General features: G+C 46.9%; 1 protein-coding gene across 3 annotated transcripts in view; it reads right to left on the bottom strand.

The window, feature by feature from the left end:
* Window positions 1–14,999, bottom strand: part of So (SIX homeobox 1 protein sine oculis) — a 30,018-nt gene that overhangs the window by 1,539 nt on the left and 13,480 nt on the right. For 2 of the 3 annotated variants that reach the window (XM_076781416.1, XM_076781417.1), the window contains exon 4: window positions 92–563. In XM_076781416.1, the coding sequence (XP_076637531.1) occupies window positions 92–563 (472 nt within the window). The remainder of the gene's footprint in view (window positions 1–91; window positions 564–14,999) is intronic. The other variant, XM_076781418.1, reaches the window with a different exon arrangement.

Raw genomic sequence — 14,999 nt, 5'->3', positions numbered from 1 at the left:
TGATTTTTCGAATCTCAAGAGTTTTACCATAAAATCCCTCCACCAGGAACCGTATCCCTTCTCTTGAAATTACGCAAACGATTCACTATACCTGTGGACTATAGTACTGCATATAGTCCAACTGGCTCTTCTGCTGGGCACAGCTGGGTGGCGGCGGCGGCAAGGTCGCCGTGGGATGTACCAAGCCGTGAGTACCGTGAGCACCGACCTGGAGATGATGTTGCAGCTGATGATGAAGATTTCGCTTGTCGTCGCCGCTCTCGCTGCTGGTGTCGTGATGCTGCATATGGTGCGTCGGCGTATGAGGATGGCTCAAGGTCGAGCCGTGGCCTTGGTGGTACGAGTGAGGACTGGAAACGGAGACCGGAGGCGGCAGTTGGTACATGCCAGACGTTTGCTGGTGCTCCACCATCTGTTGCTGCTGCTGTTGCTGTTGAACGGCGCACGCCGAGGGTTGCTGTTGCTGTTGCTGTTGCTGGCCGACGGCCTGCCTCTTCTCGTCGCCGCTTTCGCTGCTGGAATCCCCGAGTCCTCCGCCGTGGGCCTTGTCCTCCCTCTGGCCGCTGTAACACAACATTTCTTTCGGTTAATCGAAACTCGAAAAGATAGAAGCTCGAGTCATACACTAGACACAAAGCAGTTTTTTAGGACGAAAACTTTCTTGGGGCATTATTTTGGGAAACAGGATAAGGAATATCGTATCAGAGGTAACATCGACCATAACGATCAACGTGGAAATCTCGTTTTCACGACGTCTACTGTACCCACACTATCGCGAGACACTAAATGTGCAGCGAACGGTGAACACAAAACGCAATTACGAGAAGAGACTTTTACGATAATCCTCGGGCCGTTTTACGTTCCTTATCGATCCCGAGGGCCTCTCGTTACCCGCTAACAATACGTGTGGCCAGCCGCTGCCGCGGCTGCATTCCAATTAATACACCGAGGCGCTCGTAGCACAGCTTATTCGCACTTTCGTAATTCCTTCTATCCAACAACCTGGTCGTCCTTATGGAGTTTGCTCGCAACGAGCCTAACGTAACTGTTAAACGTGAAATGTCCTCTTCCGAGCACTTTGTAATCGAACGTTTCGAATAATAACAATCGGGGGCACGTTCGTTCTTCCAGTCTGTGTCACGAATAAAGTATCGAGGAAATATTTTCGAAATTTTCTCAACTTGGAACTTAAGATGAATATGTCACGTTCATCGTGCGTGAAATAAATTGCGTGTAAGACAAGGCCATCGGCAAAACGAACTGCGAATCGTAGCGCCAAGGTTAAGAAATGCCACGGCGAAATTATCACGGGATTCTTACGGAACGAACGAAAATAAACGTACAGCTAGAAGAAATTAATACCAGAGAGAAATCTGAGCTACGAAAATTATCGATAGGCGAGCTTCCTATGCACGGATTCGACGGATATAAAATGTAACAGCGTATTGTCTTAATGCGCCACGTGCGGTCCAATATAATTACGAGGGAAACGCGACTGCTCGTGTGCGCCTGCGCGAGAGGTGATCGGCAGCGCCACGAAGCGGAAGAGGATAGGGGCTCGGAATAATATCGGGTAAGATAATACCAACGTCGATGCGTAAACTACCGGGAGAAGAGGGTACACACCTCTCCCGCAGTACTTGTGAATTAAGGGTGGACGCGGCGATCGGGGAAGAACGAGTTAAACCGAAGAATAGGAATATAAAGCGGAGATCAGAGGGGGAGGAGGCGAAGGCGGGAGACGCTCTCTCGGGCGTCTCGTAAACTCAATTTAGCGGGCTGGACCTCCTCGAAGTCGAAGCACGTGGGACTCGAGAAGGCCCCTGGCGCTCCTCCGTTCCCCTCCCCTCCCCACCCCTCTGATGGGTCCGCGTTCTGCGTCCCAGGATCGAGCAATCGTTAAGCGCTTGTTTTACAAGTCGTTTAGACGTGGCCGCCGCGATACGGCACCGTCCGCCGCAAGTGCCGCGACACTTGTCTACGGGGTGTTTTCGAGAACCGGTCCCCCCGTTCGCTGGGCCCCAGCTACCGAGCTGATAACAGAATCGGGACGGCTACTCCCTGATCTCCCGGGGACCCATCGTGTCCCGCGATATCGATAACCCAGGTGTCGTTTCGCACGTTCGGGGACCCTTACCATCCGGGAACCACGCCGAGTCCGAATTTGCATACGCATTATCTACAATGTTCAAGCCTGTTTAACCTCCTAACGATCCCGCCCTTGACATATACATTAGTTTTATAAGTCATCTAATATAACCTAAATATCGTCCAACCGATAAGCAGATGGGAAAATGGCATCCCGATGGAAGGGAGCTTCGCGGAATTATCGTTGCCGGAATCACAAGGTGGCACTAAAAAAGAATCTCGAGAAGAAATCGACGAGCGAAGAGAAGGGGCAGGCTAGTCCCGAGGAGGCAACGATAAATCCGTTCGGCAGGTGAAAATCTCGTCCCACCATTCACAGCCCGGTTGCAGGGGAGTCCGTTCTCGTCCCCGGGACAAGAATTATTTCCACGAGACGCGATGCAACAGATCCCACACGTGGAACGACGTAGTTCCGAGGCAAGGACAAGGCGGATAAGCTTGTCTCCACCGGTACTTTCCGCGCCACCCGTTGGATGCCAGGGTCCATAACCCCGACGAGGTGTCCCCAGGTATGCCTTATCCGAGCCGAGATCACGCAGTAAATTTATCCGCGTTGCACCGCGGCCACGAAAGAACGGAATCTTTCGGGCATTATTATTTTCATTAGGATTTGTGACTCATCGCGCGTAGGAGACATTTATTCGGCCAAGTCGTTCTCCATGACACCACGTCGGATCGACGCGTTTCTATGGCCCCCCCCCCCCCGCCCTTGACGCCATTTTTCTTGGTGATAACGGAGGAATTTGTTCCGCGAATCAACGGTAACATCCGGTTGCGAGGTTGGTTAGGTTAGGTAACATTTCTTATTCGTGTTTAACATTAAATCGTCTTAATATATTTTCAAATTATATTAAAATTTGAATGTTCGGAAAAAGTGTTTGGTATTTGGGGAATAAGAATTATTATCTCTTTTCAAAAAAAAAAAAAAAAAAAAAAAGAAAAAAAGTCAGTGCGAATAACAACAACGATAATAAGATAACAAAGTGGCCCGCGAGTTTATGGCGTCCGAGTATGGCCGTCGCTTTAAACGGCGCGAAGATAATGATCGAAGGCGCGGCTCGTTTTATTAATCGGCCAGTTCGTAAATAAGCTTCCTTCGAAATTCCGTAGGCTGACCCCCACACTCGTGCCAAAGATCGATTCGTTCGTTCTCCAGAAACTGAAAACGGTCGGAAACAATTTCGACGTGGGACCATCGAGACAGATTCTATCTTACGAAGCGAGAAACGACAGCATCCTGAGAACAACCACCTTCTGACCACAGATGTACGAGATATTATTAGAAAAATAAATAACGAATGAAACAAACATATTTTATTTTTTATCCTTTCGCCGAAATGTTCATCCAGATTAGGATTTTGTCCATTTCCAATGGTAAGATTCCCAAGCAGTGCAACCTCCCACGTTAAAACAGTGATCCGAGAATGTTGATCGTTCGAGTCGCGGGAACAAGTTGAAGAATGCGATAACAAAAATTCCACGAAAGTCCGATGCCAAAGTGTCGAGCTTTTGGCACTGTGGGGGACACAATTTGCCTTGGAAAGAATAAAACACTGTTCAGAATAATTACAAGATAACAGAATTGAATTTATCGCCGACAGAAACGCTAAACTGTAATAATCCATCCGTAAAATTCTAACCGTTAAAGTACAATGACGCTTATATAAATAATTTTTGTATTTGAAAAAATGATACTGTTTGAAGGGCGAGACCCGGGAGATGCATGTCCCCCCCCATCCTAGAGCAATTGATCGCGAGAATCCTCGCGGTTCGAGGAACGCTGGAGAAATCGTCTTGATAAATTAATTAGAGAGAAGTGTGATTATATGGGGTACCACCACGAACCCTGACCTCGGTCGTTCACGAGAGGGGGGATGATATCGTATGGTGGCTCGAATAAAGTGTGTACGACAACGCAGGGGCGACAGAGCCGATATAATCCGATTTTACGAGGCGGCCACGAGAGAAAAAGATTCAACGGGAAAGAGAACGAGAGTGAGGAGGGAGAGGGAGATCCTATCGCGACCCCGTGCTGCTCTCTCCCGGCCGATATAAACTTAGACGCGAATTAGTGGAATCGCGCAAGCCGATACCATCTCATTTCGGCCAGCCTGGCGAGCAACGCCATTGGAAATTTATCGGGAAATTAAATTACGAATTATGCTAATCTCGACGCACGACCCTTTACGTCCGTCTGCTCGATTCGCGAATGAAATGCACCGGCGATTGTCGTTCGACGCTGCCGTTCCTGACAGAAATGATCGGACCGTAAGAATCGGTGCGTGGTGTGCTCGACGGCGTGTTTTGTTTATAATGTATCCCGTGAGGTTTTCAAATTACACGCAAGATGTCGCGTGAGACAGTGCCACCCACCCGCCACCTTCGGGGATATCTTTCGCCATCGGACGATGAAAGACGATGCCTTCGAATGTGGTCCAATAACATCAATTACAACAAAACGTCCCGGTCTACGACGTTAGAAGGCGTTATTAATTTCCGATGAGAACCGTCGCGTACACGATTCACGGATCGACGAAGCGTGGATTTCATTTCATTTGTATTCCTATTGTGTCACGATACCCGGCCTTCTTACCGTTCGATGTTTATCGGTTGCGTGAATTTTTAGGCGACGCCACACGGTCGTTTCTTCTGGTTGGCGCGATTTTCGTCGACGATTCTGTCGCGATTCGCTCGATTACGAGCCAGCCAGAAAGGAATTTCGAGGGCGTGAGACGTAATGCCGCGTCTCGAACGATCGTCAGCGTGGCGTCTCGCGCGATCGCGAGCGCGAGACCACGCGTACAAAACGCACACACGTCCCGAAAGATCCCTCTGCCTCGAATGTCAGAGAGAAAGAGAGTGGAAGAGGAAGAGAGAGAAGCAGTGGAAAGCCGGCTAAAAGCCGAGCCAAGAGATCTGAGATTTCGGGCTTCTATTCTGGTCGGAGATGCGATCCGATTGCGCTCGTCGTCGCGTTAGAAACGCGAGACAATATTATTAGACTCGTTAGAAAAACGAGGGAAAAGAAACGAAAAGCCCTGCGGCGTCGAAACGACTCGCGGTCGAGCACAATCGCATGCCGAACGCAAATAAAAAGTCACATTTTTGTTTTTCCAACTAACCAGGCGGCGATCCTAAAGACGCAAACTTGACTTTTTCCTAGTACTTTGGTGAGATTATCTGCGAATTAAAAGGGCACGGTATTATGGAGGGCCGGTTCATTCAAACGGAGAAGCCTCTGCCTTCTGAATTACCCGACGCCGCTGAGAAGGCAGTAAGGCAAACTTCGCCGCGGGTAAAGGAGCCCCACGGACGTAGAGCAAATTGAAAATCGGTTGGCTAGTTTGTTAGGAAACGCAGAGAGGATTTTCCCAAGTATACAGCATGGGGCCCCTGTAGCTCGCGCAGCCTCCTCTTCAGTCTGCCCGGCAGGTGAGCACGTCGAGGAAACGCAGAAGAAGGGACTTTGCCGGCAGCTGATTCCATAAGCAGATAGGAAAAAGAATTTCTTCGGCCTAAAATAATGGGGATGCAGCCTACCGTGTACACACCGCCTCTGTTTACAAACTTCGGCTCACCTCTCTCCACGGTCAAGCTCCAACGTTCAGCTTTTTTTCTTTTACCTGACCCCTGGTCCCACCCCCCTCGTCGTGTCTGCTGCCGAGTTCGTCCGTCGCGCGATTTCACGGGAAAAAACTCCTCTCCCCTCACCCCGATCATTCCCGTCGTAACTTCTATGGCTGTCTGTTTCTCTCCAAGTGTATAAAAATAGCACGCGCGATAAGCAACGACTCTGGACAACCGAGAAACTTTTGTCACGGCGCGCGGTTAAACCGCCCTCTAGGAGGACAATCCCGAACCCACGCGTCGCTAATGATCCCCCCAATATCCCCCCAGGTATCGCAAATTGCCACCTGAGAACGTAACAGAGCGATAAAATCGCGGCAGATAAACTCACCAGTCTTTCCGTCGAATAACAGGACCGAAGCGTTAAAACGCTTTCGGTGTTTCGGAATTCTTTAATCCGGATTACGTTGAACCTGCCACTCGGTAGTCTTCCTCGTCTCTACGACAGCGTGTTACACAAGGGAACGGATCTGTCTGTCGCCTATTCGTCAAGTTTCATCTCCCGGCGAACATGGAACGGACACTCACGGGAAACTTTCGTACCGCACGCGAGAACTTGGCCAATAATCATGTCAATGATCGGTCGATCGATTCCTTCGCGCGAACCAGATTAAAATCTCTAATAGACGGAACACCCAAAGCGCGTCCTTTATTTCGTTATAAACTATGCAAATCGATCATCGACGAGACGATGAATCTAGATAAGCCGTATCGACGCTGCTTGCCGGCAGATTTATGATTGCGAACTAACCTTCTTTTAGGAAAAGACTTTGCTAAACGTTGATTAGATCGCACTTTGCCCGATGTCTTTTCGATACGAACGCAATGAAGAGGTTATGCCGGCTTCGGATAGACGCGACGTATTAATTAGTCTCGATCGAGTGCCAGCAGCGGAAAGGATCTTCAAAGCTCCCTTGTGTCTCCAATTGAACACACTAATTCGATGGTGTCGTTCGGAACACAATCCCCCGTGGCCGTTAAGATGAACGACGCGATAATTACGAAGGTAACACGGATAACGAAACGAAAGACGAATAGTCTAGCAGAGTTTAAGCGGGAGAGTTATCGACCTCTAGGTGGCGGTTGCATCGAGCTCCAGGCTCGCAAAATGAATGGCGCTTTGATCCGACGGATCGACTTGTTTCGACGGGAATAATCGCACGGAAGAATGCGTTTGCGGGTTGATTGCCAGAAAATGCGCGTTTTCATGCCAAATCCTAAGGGTGGCGCGTCGTTTCTGCTACGACGACAAACGTTCGATCGTAAATTTCGTCCAAGATCTAGGAATGCTTCGCGATACTGCATTCGCGCGGGCACAACATTTGAGGTTAGGGCTGATGCTTCTTCTTGTCAAATTATTCGCTTACCCAATATCCGAACGCTTCGATAGTTTAACTAATATTAATAGGATACATGACTATTCGAATTCCTGGTAACGATTCAAGTATTTGTCAAACATCCGAATAACCCCAGCCCTAGTTAGGGTTTCTGGATAATTCCTTACGTGCCACCGAGTGCATTATGAACGTTGTAAATTGTTCGCTTTGATTTTCGTCCCCTGCTTCTAAAATTCCCGACAAAATCCTCCGCGGTCTTATTTAGAGATCACACAGCAGCGATATTACCATAAATTGGAAATGCGAGAGGCGCGCAGGAGTTTCCATCTCCCTGCTGCTAAATTATTAGCGCTGGAAGAGAATAAATCCTGCTGCGGCTACGCGATTCAGACACCAAAACCACCTCTATTTGCACCGTATTTTCTACAATCTATTAAAGCGAAGGAGGCGTCATTCTTCGGCCCCCAGTTATGGCTGTATATCACCATGCTTCTATAAACTTGACGATTCTCGTAAAATGCGGCTAATACCTAATAAAACTTGCAGTCAAAGACTGTTACGATGAGTTATACGTAAATAAGAATGACGACGCTTTGTGCTAGCTTTTACCGTGATACACAATGCTGTATATTTCGTCGTGTTGGAAAACGTGAACGTACAAAAGTAATGGTTCTTGGTTAAAATACGCCACGGTAAATGGGTTAAAAAGAGACAAATTTTCAGACTTATTCTACGGTTGCCTGGACCGGGGAAGCTCGTGCGAAATATACGTACTTCTATCTTTATAGTGTGAGAGTTAAGATCCGTATAACGTGCGCTGGACACATTCGGAGAAGAGATGCGCGCACCACGATCTTCGAAGCTTCTTGGCGTACTTACATAAGCTTTGTGTCCCGAGCTGACGAATAACTAGACACCACCGTTTAAGGGAACGCGTGCGTGTGTACCGTAGATACGTCATACGAAAACGTTTCCGCTGGCGGGATACTAGCACGAAAAAAAGAACCGCGGTCGGATATAGACGTCGAACGCATTCAACCGAGGCACACAACGGGCCACGGTTTCCGACCTTCGGTCGGTCGTGAAACGGATGGCAGTCCAAGAGAAAGCGCTGGTCGGTAAACAGGGTGTCTAATATCCTAACAAAGAAATGTCGATAATGAATCAAGTACTGGCGTTACGACGAGTTTCACTGGACAATGTATTCGAGAGCCGGCCATTTCAGAATTACCACGGACGATTAGAATGGTTGCTATTAAAATCGCGCGGTACCAGCGCGGTATTCTTGGACGAAGAAAAAGAAGGAACATTGGCCGGGGATGCTCCTGGGCAAAATGTCGTAACGAACAATGAAGTTTAAATGTTCCGTGCGACCAGCGCCGCTCGCGACAATAAAATTAACTAGTAGAAAAGCCTCTGCCAAATTGCCCGTGCGTTTCTGTACGCGACGGTTCTGGATCGTTTGCGTTTTACTGCATCCAATGGACAGGTTGACGGGACAGTCTTACGAGAAGAAACAAATTTAATCCGTCTAATAAGCCCTGTTGTGCAACTAGGCACGCGAAGGATTCAAGGAAATCGTTTGACGATCCGACACGTGCAACTTCCTGCACCGACAACACGCGTTTCCGTATCTCGTTCGCGCGGGGGATATTCGCCACGGATTCCAAGGTCGAATTATCGTCAATTGTTTAACGCGCGAATGCTCCCTCGTAAATCAAGTTTTAAGCCTCGTAATATCGTCGATACATTCATCGCCCGGATGCAGAACGCAGCTGTGAACACCGTTTTATTTTCCTCCCCGTCGAATTCACTTCCTCGAGATATGCGCCATTCCACGCTTGATCGGTTCCGAACCATCTTCCCTCGTTCCTTCTTGTCTTTCCCCAGTTTCTGTTCTACCAAGAAGGCTATATCAATTTTTAGACTGTTTCGCGACAACGTTATACCTTCGTAAGGAACGTTACATCGCGTTGGCCAAAAGGTTACCCTGACAGGGTTTCTTTTAATATGGAAAATCGTATATTAAGAGTTACATCGGAATTCGTTTATAAAATTTCGATCCGATATGAATATTCCCGTTCAGTTTCGTTCTTTACACTTTCAAGGCGATTGTTTGCCATTCCACGGGTAAGAGGAAACCAAGTTCGCTCGACGTGCACCACTGGCAGACGCGCGCTGCCCGAGAGTGGTGCATTCGGGGAATGCGTGCATGAATGAATGCCCCCTCTGTCGCCAGCGAGTCGACACAGAAGGGAACGAAGGAAGGTCGAACGAAAGGAAAGAAGAAGACGAGATGGAAGACGAGCGACCGCAGGAGGATTGTTCTTTTTCAAACGGCAGCTACGACGACGAGGCGGGCCCTTTTTGACCCTTACGTGCCCATATGTGGCCCCCTTCTTCCCTAGGCCTGTCAGATTTGACGTGGTCTTCTTTAAAGCGGTTTTCACCGAGGGCCCTACCCTCCTTTTTTGTCCGCGTGTGCCCGAAAATGGCTGAGGCGACCCAACATGGCCGTCCCCTCTCGCTCTCTTCGACGAAAAAGGGGTCGAACCACCATCGGGGAGAGAATCCTTTCCGTCCCCCGTAATACACGCGTTCGCCCAAGTCCCAGGCGCGGTATCAACGCGCCTCTTTTCTTTCCAAACGCATCCTTTGTGCCGTTTGATAGCTCGAATTAAAAATTATTATTCGCGACGTGTCCCTTCGCTCCAAGGAAATTTACTTTCAATTGTCTTCGCGACGACCGATCTCTGGGTCAGAGACCCTCGATCGTGTTCGGTTGTTCGAGAGATTCAGAGTACACCGTCTTGCATAGACATTGAGGATTCCTTGAAAGTATAGTGTACCGGTAAGTAAAACAAATCTAGGGACCTTACGGGGGTTGCAGTTCCAATCTAATAAATTCAAGTTTTAATGTGTTGAATATTGTACGGTACAATTTGACTCAACTTTGCTCGTAAAGTGCAAATTTTACCGCACCCAATAACTTGACGTTACGAAAAAGCTAATCGTTAAATAAATTCTCGGACTTTGACTTTATTAACTTTTGACAAATGAATGACAAAAGCTAGTTTGTTCGGTGACTTTTACACTGATATACAACTGCATGTCCGTTAGTGTAAATAATTTAGCTGGACCTTTAGGCGATTCTATTTTAACGTAATAATTTGTCAAGATTTAGCGTATTATCTAGAAACAAGAGATATACATGCAGGAAGAATTACCAACATCGCAGAGATTGCGAAATAAAATTCAGTACACGGTACTTGGTTCTTCTTAAAATTTATAGAATACCGCCACCGATGTGCTAAGTTAAGCATAACTATAAAAATGGCATGCAACGCAAATGGGCCTCTAGTGGGGGACCGTTTACCCCGTTAATTGCACGGACCTCGGCTTCATGCAACAGCCTTCACCCCCATTTCTCTGCACCTATGGAGGTTCTATAGCACGTAACGTTGCATCAGAACGTGACCAACTGGCGTTAGACATCGAAGGCTAGACAGGTGGTCTATTTCGAGTCGATGATTACTGACGGAATCAACGGAGTGACTCTTTCGAGAACCTCCCATATAACACGCGTCGACGCAGAAATACTGCCGTCTGATTGACGCTAAAGGTCGTCCTCGTCGTTTTCTGCGCCGACTTTGCGCCTGATGGGTCGGGGACGTCGCCCGTCCACGATTCTGGGCTACTTAACGACACCGGCGGCAAAAGATGAAACGAACCAATATCGTTACGAAACGCTCGAGCACCGAACTCGCGATTTCGCGCGAACCGTCAAGATCGAGCACCGTCGTGTCGCGCCAGATCCTAAATCTGAATGAGAAATCGTGTCGCGTAGATGTAAGCGACCGAACCGCGAATCCGTCAACCGGGAATAAACGCGTAAACCGTGAAAATTGGCTATTTATAGGCGCCGCGGGAGAGAGAATTCACGAAATCGCCGCGAGAAACGAATGAATGGAAACACGGGGGAGACTTGCACGCGCAACGGAATTCGGTTTCCTTGGATTACATCTGTCCGGAGTCGAAAATTCCTCGAGACCCGCCAGTACAGTGATTCACTGGTTAGAATTTTCTTGCCGATTTCGAGCGTCGAGGCTACTGGCCCGGGGAAAACAAATAAACAGCAGGAAAACGATTCGAAGCCTGGAACTTTTTATCTTCGACCGTCCACCACGATTCTTTCCTTTCTTATTTATTTCATTTCCACTACTATTCGTGTTCGATTCGCTTCTGTGACATATTTAATTCCCCTCTGGCTGCAGCGTTTTTTTCCCGACGCTGTCGACCCAGTCGGTTCTAACCTCGAAAAAGCTTCTCTGAAAATTTCCATGAATGGACCGCGACTCGCACGCATGGCGAACGAGGGAATTCGGAACCGGACGGGAATCACGGTGGACGGGAGCGCCGCGGCGGACGAACCAACAACACGAAAGTCGCCTTTTTCGTGCAACGGTTCGTGAACGTTGGTAGAGCATGCGAGAGACACACGGTGACGAGAGGAGATGGGTTCTCTGGTTTCAGATACGCAGAGCGCGTTGCCCAGACACCGTGCATGCTGTAACCGTAAACCAGGCAATGGTACGCGGGCAGTATTCGTAGCTATTTCGGGGACGTCGGCATCGCGAGAACGATTTCAACGAGTGTCTACACGCTTGACCCGAACGCATCTTTATTTGTGCAGCAAAACTTGACTGACCATCGGCTTCCGGTCACCGTTCCCGTTGGATTCTCCTCTTTTTTCCATTTATCGCCCGTCCACCAAGTTTTCACCTTTGCGTAGCTACATCCCAAACGACCTACCTACGCGTCCAGTGGCGTATGCATAACCTAACTCTGGAAGGGGCTCGCTCGCAATAAAATTCTCAAAATATATATACTCGATGGTCTTTTATATAATAGCGTCCATGTGGCCATTTTACAGATCCTAGGCACTACGTTTGTCATCATGGTCAGTATTTAAATACACGGTGCTGACAGCTTCGAATTTGAAATATCCGCCTATTACCAGTGGTTACATGTTTTCTTTGAAAAAATTATATAGTATAACAACCCAATACTAATAGTAGACTGGGTTGCACACAAATTCTATGCAATATGAACCGAAGGATTAAATGTAATATGATACGTAGAAGCAGAGATTAAATATACAGTTACGGTTGCAAAGGCGAGGTGCAGTTATAGTCAGTTGCAAAAGTCCACATGCATCAACCAAATTGGAATACTATGACCAATCAAGGAGTTTTAATCATCTCGTGGATATTGAATTTTTCAGAAAAATAGTACTTTTTAAGCTAACGTACAAAAACACAACACTAACATCAAACGTACATAGTGTATTAACGTTGTTCCTATTATTATACGTATTTATCCAAATCTGCTATCGTAAATATACAGATATCTTTAACAACATACATCTTTACTTTGATTATTCAAACTACATCGGTCGAGTGTATGTAAACTTGTGTGACTGACTGTATATGCAGTTAGTAACCTAACCTAGAATAATCAAAGCCATATTTAGAATTTATTTAGGTTAGATCGCGCTGTCCAGTACCAGGAGCTTCGATAAATCTATCCCCATTAATCGCGTCATCAAGTACCAAACTATTGTTTTACCAAAGAGGATGCTTATTTGTTGCCATGTCAGGGTGAAAAATATTTAAATAAACGTACGTTGGACGAAAATATTTTTCCAACGAACGCATGAAAGTGTACCTGTTCCATCGAATAAATAATTACGCGTTGGTCTATTGTATCGAATAAAATTTTGCCCATCTCTGAATGAGAAACACGCGAAAGTACGAGCATCGTGATTCATCCATGCTCAGCGGGAGACGATCGTTCGCGCGCGCACCAAGAGAACAGGGCGAGGTCTTGGACTTTGATGGAAGTCGATCGGTATCAAAGCTCGACATCGACTTTGATGGAAATCGATCGCGATCGTCGACGTGTCGAGGAGTCGCTACGTCGACCCACGCTACTGGCTGCGGCCGACAAGCCGGACCGGGCTATAAGAGGCGAGAGGCGGCGATTCGTCAACGTTGTCTTCGGCCCGTGGTCACTCCCCGACGGAGATTAATTATTAAAAAGATCCGACGAACCGAACACGTGTCGAAGAAGGTCAATTTTCATTTATCTTTGGTCCGCGCGACTCCTTCGACTTCCCTTGGATCTGATTTTACGTCTTCGGGTTTCGGTTTGTTTGGATTTACGTCAGCGAGTCGACGACGTTTAGGGTTACACGGCGGAGATAAGATTATGATTTGCTTATATTACGATACGGGCTGATAATTGTTTATTAAACGTTTATTATCATTTTGTTATTAACTATTAGATGGAAAAAAGGTAGGGCAATGAATTTCCTAACCTCGAAATGACGAGTTCGTTGATCGAGTCGGGCGCCATGTCCACGGTGGATCTCACAAAAGGCTAGGTGAAGTAGCGCCACCCTCTTTGTCACCGTGTGGGTCCCCCCAAGTTTTCAGAAAGAGTCAATATTGGCGCAGCCACCCCCGTGTGTCCAACCCTTACCGAGAGACCGACAACCGCCCGCGACCCCTTCGCAACGCCCTCTCGACACTGACTCCATTCCATTTCTCCCCATCTGTCCTCCTCCACATCCGGGAAGTGGCATCCCTTCCCGAAACCCTCAAGGACCGATTTGCGTCCACTCCAATCTCATACGCCTCCATCTTCCATTCTCGCGATTTAATTAATCTTGAATTACGGACATTTAATACGCGCAATATTACTTTTTCTGTATTCTTGCCAATTAGGGTTAGGAGACGATTAGAAGTTTCTGTACGCACCAATGGGTCGAAGCACGCATCTTGGGAAGCCCTGTATCAAACTCTTTCCAAATAATGTTCGACAATTCCTAGTTTCTCTTAACGGAAGATTAACAATTCAATCCTCTGTCAATTTGAATCTCTATGAATTATTCGAACAAGTTCCATTAGAGAGTCGCGCATGATTTAGCAATCAGACAGTGCTTGAACGAATGATTTTTTAATAGACGGATAGATTTTACAAGATTTATCTTACTAAAATTCCGTTTTCAATTATCGAGTTGGCGAAAAGAAATTTTGAAATAATAATCATTGTCTTGGAGAAGGCTTGGTCTCTTTCACGTGTGTCTACTTTGTTCCATCGAGAATATATGTATAACGCGCCAGAATACCTAACCTAATCCCAGATAGATAATCTAATGGATAGCAATAATAAAAGCAAGCGATGTTTATCGCTGGCCACCGTTGCGCCGTGAGACGAAATATATGTATACGTGGAAACAATTCCAGACGTTTCGACCAAGTATTCCCTTTGAAGACATTCCGTGAATGCTTCCACGTGATATATGCTCATCATTTAACCGCGACGCCACCTTTGCCGACGATTACGACCTCCTAATTTTACGAGCTGTTCCATTCGACCGGGCAACACTTTATTTATTTTGAATTTAAACACGAATATATTTTTATCTTAATATTCACTCCGTAGTTACATCACACGTAAGCCTTTTATACTCTTTATATACTTAACCAGTCACGTCAGGTTAGTATTTCTCTAGATAAATTTAAAACGATAAATGGGTTATCAAAAGCTGATCAAGTCGAGTCTAACCTCGAAACAGGGTCGATTAATAATTACACGATATATTAACGATCAGTTTCTAAAATTGTGGAGAGAATACCAACACGATCAGACACCGAGAATCGAAATCATAAAATTTTGACGAACCACGACGAGACATTAGTGTCGAATTTGAAGAGAATATCGATAAAGATTAAAGGCCAAATTCCTAGCAACGCCATTTTCCCGGGTTGTTCCTCAGCCCTCGATTTATCGTCGAACGAACACGAGGGTATGCTGACAGTG

The sequence above is a fragment of the Colletes latitarsis genome, chromosome 14, assembly GCF_051014445.1.
Source record: "Colletes latitarsis isolate SP2378_abdomen chromosome 14, iyColLati1, whole genome shotgun sequence".
Taxonomy (NCBI): domain Eukaryota; kingdom Metazoa; phylum Arthropoda; class Insecta; order Hymenoptera; family Colletidae; genus Colletes; species Colletes latitarsis.
This window is presented reverse-complemented; position numbering and strand designations above follow the sequence as displayed.